General features: G+C 36.9%; 1 protein-coding gene across 1 annotated transcript; it reads right to left on the bottom strand.

Annotated features, from left to right (window-relative positions):
* Positions 1 to 2,846: 2,846 nt before the first annotated feature.
* LOC149245213 (uncharacterized) lies at positions 2,847 to 5,300 on the bottom strand. Its single transcript, XM_089455547.1, has 3 exons — positions 4,868 to 5,300; positions 4,647 to 4,776; positions 2,847 to 4,109 (listed from the first exon to the last, which is right to left on the bottom strand). The coding sequence occupies exons 1-3, from the start codon at positions 4,995 to 4,997 to the stop codon at positions 3,218 to 3,220; spliced, it is 1,152 nt and encodes a 383-aa protein (XP_089311673.1). The 5' UTR covers positions 4,998 to 5,300; the 3' UTR covers positions 2,847 to 3,217.
* Between the last annotated feature and the right edge of the window lie 349 nt (positions 5,301 to 5,649).

The following is a 5,649-nucleotide window of genomic DNA, read 5'->3' as shown; positions in this document are numbered from 1 at the left end:
AAAAGCTTATAAAATCATTGCATGGCCTCAAGTAAGCACCACAAGCCTGGTACGAGAAGTTAACTGAGCATCTTCTGAAACTGAACTTCAAACATTATGATCTTGATGATCCAACTTTGTTTTTCAATAAATTTGGCAAAAAAATTGTATATCTTGTGGTGTACATAGATGATCTTCTGATGACAAGGAAAAATGAGAGCTACATTGCATCCATAAAGAAGGAATTGAGTAAAGGATTTGAAATGACAAATTTGGGATATGTTCACTACTATCTTAGTATTGAAGTAACTTAACATCCAAAGTTTATATTCCTCTTTCAAAATAAGTACATTGGAGATCTGTTGAACAGGTTTAGCATGGCTCAGTGCAATCCTGTGACTACTCCAATGAAGCAAAAATTAAATCTCACATCCACTGAAGGAAAATAATTTGAGGATGAAATGAAGTATAGACAGCTCGTATGAAGTCTCAACTACATGAAAACTACCAGACCAGACATTTCATTTGTTGTTGGAATTCTCTCCAGTTTTATTCAAAAGCCTTGTGAGGGTCATTGGTCTACTACAAAAAGGGTTCTAAAGAACTTGAAGGGAACTCAATACTTTGGCCTTAAGTATACACAGGTGGGCAACTTCAGCTTGATTGGATACTCTGATTGAGACTTTGATGGAGATAAAGAAACTGGGTATCTACTTCAGGGTATGTTATGAGTCTTGGATAAGAAGTTGTCTCTTGGAGGTCACACAAACAATCAGTTCCAACATATTCCACAACTAAGGCAGAATATGTGGCATCAACTAAAGCAACAAAAGAAATTGTGTGGCGCAAGAAAATTCTAGAAGGTTTACAAGAGAAACAAGTGCATTCAACTCCTCTTTTGATTGATAATACTTATGCAATAAAGTTGGCCAAGAACGCAAGGTTCCATGATCGAACAAAACACATCAATAAAAAATACCATCTGATTCGACATCATGTTGAGGCCAACACAATCCACCTATGTCATTGTTACACAAATGAGTAGATTGTAGACATCTTCACCAAAGCATTTGGAAGACAAAGTTTGAAAGATTCAAAATGATGCTTAGACTCACCAACATCCCTTTAGATTAAGGGGGGGGAACATTGAAACCTAATCTTTGGGATTAGGTAAAACCATGTAAATATTGTAAAATAGAAAAATAAAGAGAATTTGAAGACGAGACATTGAGAGATGAAACCCAATAGTCTCCCTCTCCATGTATATGTCCATGTTCCATCTTAATGCAAAACATAATTCAATTCGTGGAGTTACCTCCTAGACTAACACAGATAATGAGATGTTGACAAGGGGGCGGTGGCAATACTCCCCAAGGTCAACGAGGAGCACATCTCTTTTCTCATGACTCAGTTTCCACCTATTTCAATGCAATTTTGATAGAGACTAAGAACAAAATTTGAAAGACAGAGACCCAAGGAGTGATTGAAAGGAAATCCCATTAAGTCTCTAAGATCATGGAGGATATGTCGGCATGGATTCCTAACCCTGGGCACACCAAGAGCAGGAAAAAGAAATACTTGAATTTGGTAGCTTTACATTGACATATGAAAACCCTCTTGGGTCTGGTCTTGAAATATAATCAAGTAGAGACGTATATTGTCTTCACCTCCTTGGAAGACATCAAAAGGATGCTTAGGAACCAACTTTTCTTCTTGGATAGGATTGGTTCCTGCCTAGCGCATGTGGAAGGCCATATTGCTTGTGAATCAGATAACAGTGATTTGATGGACCCTTCAGGTTCTAGTGTGAGGGTCCCTATAACAATATCCTCCTCAAACAATGATCTCTGACTAAGAAGGATGGTTCTTCAGTGTGGTAGTTTATGCTTCACCCTTTGGCCTCAGTCTGAAGGAATTTTCTTATTTTGAATGTATTGAGTACTGGTTTTTGTTTTGGCCTCTCTTGACACAAGTGCATGCTTGTCTTGAAGGTCTTGAATTTTTTTTGTTATTATGGTTTGTCGTGGCGTATGTCTTTGTGTCTGGTCTTGTGGTACCAATTATTTTGTGTCTCGTTCATATTGGTGCCAACTATGGCATACTTGTGGGTGTGTTTGGAAAATTACGTGACTCAGGGCATCACATTGTATGGCGGCTCTATGCTTATGTCGTCGTCTTAGGCATTTTTATGTTTGTAATAGTGAGATGCAGGCTATGAGATTATTTAGGTATTTTATGTCAATTATGTTAGCTACTAATGTAATGAGTTTTGGGGCATTGCTCTTTTAGTTGGCCTCGGTGTACAACTATGCTAGGTTTCTTTTGTATTAGGGCATTCATGAGAATGTTTGAATCTCTTGTAAATGTATGGCAATGAAAAACATACTCCTAAAAGAGATGTATAGAATATCTATGCATCTATATTTTGCTAGATAATATAGAAGTCTCAATTTACAAAAAAGTCAAACAAATAATGAAATCCTTTACACCCATTATTATTATTATTAAAAAATACAATTTAAAATAATAAATAAGAAATAAATAATTATATAAATAATGATGCTTTTAAAAAATTAATATAAATATATATTAAGTCCGTTTATTTTTAAATATAAATAATAATGATAAGTCAATCTATATTAACCCATAATAATTATCCTACTACTCATTTGATAACTAAATTATAATATATTCTACTACTTAAAAAACTTCTTAAATTATAATATATTCTACTACTTAAAAAACTTCTTAAATAAAATTTATTTTTCCAATCACGTAAAATAAATTTACACATTTTTAAACAAATACTTATAATTAATTAACCATGAACCAAGCAACAAATATAATCAACTAGCCACGAACCATACCAAAGTTGATTGCACATTCGATCATCTGCATGACGTCTAATATTTTCAAGCAATATTATGGAATCACACCATAATACTTATTATAACAAATTCCTAGATTGACCTAATAATTTATCGCTGGATGTCGCAGAGAATGTCCATATCTGCCCAGAGGAAAAACAATTTATAAATTGACACAAATAGTATATATAAGTTGTTCGCATCACCATGAGCAGGAATTTCAATTTCTCAACTGGTCCTCATTTGGCAGAAAATTAAGTAATGACGGCATTACTGGCAAGATCGTACGCGTAATTATCAGACAGTGGCAATGTCACTGTGACAAATAGATCCCATCAATTCAGTCCCAGGGATGAACTGTCACAAAAAATTCATTTAATCATTCCAAAATAGATGCCAACAGGAATCGAAGAATCCAAACTGAGATCTGCACCCAAATATTGCTCACCATAGGCAGAAGAAGCAGAAGAAGAATAAGAGATTAAGTATTGATTTTGGTATTGATGATTGTCAGATGCTTGCAGCTGCTGCGAATTAAATTCGTCGAACTCGATTTCGCAAGCCTTGGGCAAGTGCATTGGCTTAGTATTTGCTTCAACTCTAGGTGTGTTCATATCATGATATTCCTCTGCATTGAATCTTATGGCCGCCTCTGCATTTGCAGAGCTAATTAACGGATGATGCGATTCATGACCAGAAGGTCCAATATCAAAATGCTCAACATGAGCTGATAATGTTTGATCGATTGGGAAATATGGTTTCTGTTCGAATCTCGAAAATGCAACATTCCCATTATTCGCCTGGGCATGAAATGCTGTTTCAGGTTTGCCATTCAGATTTCCATCCCTCTGGTCTTTGGTAGTGAATGGTAGCTGAAAATCCATTTCTTCTTGCAGTATCTGGCCCTGGTCGTAGCTCGGAAATCTGTCTATCCAAGCATTACCAAGTCCATATGATGGTAGACCCACATTTTCTCCGAGACCTGCATCCCTGGTATCTATGAACTTGGACATGATTTCCCCTCTCGGAGCTCCGCCGAGTTCTAGGTCAGAATTAGGTATATGAGAGGCATCCTGGAAACCAGAGATTGGTTCATGAGAGCATGACGGGGTCCTGTGTTCATGCATTTCTAATTCGCTTATGAATTTGTGTGTCTTGGGATCGATTCCCTGAGCGAGCAGTTTCTTTCTCATGCATGAATTCCAAAAGTTCTTCACTTCGTTGTCCGTTCTTCCGGGCAAATGCCTGGCTATCTGCGCCCATCTGCAACACCCACCATAGATATACTGAATCATGCCATGATAATGATAGTTCTATAATCTTAGTAAAATTAATAGTAGATTTTCTGGAATATTTTAGAATCTGATGATATCAAAAAATTGATTTCTCATCATCAAATTTTAAAATATCTCCCAAATCTACAATAGATAAACAAACAAAAAAAAATACCATATTAGAACAGTCCTGATAACTTACATTACTTGTCAATTAGATTTTGATCTTGATGCTTGCAGTGAATGTAAATTGTCAAACAAAACACAACTAAAAATTGAAAAAAATTACCACATAATCATCCAATTTACAATCAAAACAAAACCCACTCTGGTTATGACATTGGTTTCAAGTACATTGCAACTTACCATCAAAACAAAACCCACCCAATCTATGTCATTAAAATTTTCAAATAACTATCCAAGAAGTGAGGACAAAAAACTACTATCAGAAAAATTGGACACTGGCTAAAAACAATTTATATGTTTTACTATGAGAAAACCAATGGAGATAAAGTCTGAACAACACCTGTTTCCCAGGAGTCTGTGAGCATCGATAATAGTTCGTTCTTCTTGCAGAGAGAATGAACCACGTTTAAGATCTGGTCTTAGGTAGTTGATCCATCGAAGCCTGCAACTCTTACCGCACCTTTGCAAACCTTCACAAAGCAATATTTTGTCAATCTACAATTTGAAAAAGGAAAAGAAAAATGAAGCCCATTATCCTTGATCAAATCTCCATAATTTCACCTGCTTGTTTTGGGACGGTACTCCAGCAGCCATGGCCGTTAGTGGTTACATATCTGATGAGTTTTTCATCTTCTTCGGGAGACCAGAGGCCTCTCTTCACCTTCTGTTTGTTGCAGCAGCGATGTCCCATTGAGAAAGAACCGAAAGAAGCTTCGCTATAATTAGCTATAGACAGTCTTGAGTACCCATCATGAAATAAAACCGACTACAGCTCATGAAACAAATGAAGTCAGGAGATATTTCTGGAGATCATGTATACCGACAATCCACAAGAATCACAATCGCACTGACTTTATGAACCAACGCCTCTACGGAAACCATGTGATATATCCCTCGAGGTTTCAGAAGATCAGCTGGTGGGGTTGATAATTGGCATTGCTTTTTTACTGTGAGCTGGTGAACGAGATATGCCTGTGAATACGAACGCCAGGTCATAAATGCCTCGGCGGACAGAAGAGGAGGGCTAACTGCGGGCCACGCCAAAAAGAAAATATTGGACCACATTATCATGAAGAGAAGCGGGATGAATTAGCGATTGCGCCCATTATTCACGCAGCGTCCTGACTAGTTTTACAGGGTTATATCCGGCGGTAATTTCACTCCTCTGTCTGGATACGTTACGGATTGAGATTGACACCTTGAGGGATTTGAAACCTAAGGAGCATATGGCATGTTGGACTTTATAATGGACGCCCGCTCTAAGCCCTTTGCATGCAAATACAGACCCATGAAGCAATAAATGAATCAGTGGAATTTGTTTTAATAACTAATTGTTGGCTTTA

Source organism: Pinus tabuliformis, chromosome 7 (assembly GCF_031772625.1).
Source record: "Pinus tabuliformis cultivar Carrire ecotype Pingquan chromosome 7, CPIR1, whole genome shotgun sequence".
Lineage (NCBI taxonomy): Eukaryota > Viridiplantae > Streptophyta > Pinopsida > Pinales > Pinaceae > Pinus > Pinus tabuliformis.
The sequence above is the reverse complement of the archived record's forward strand: the minus strand, read 5'-3'. Positions and strand labels throughout refer to the sequence as shown.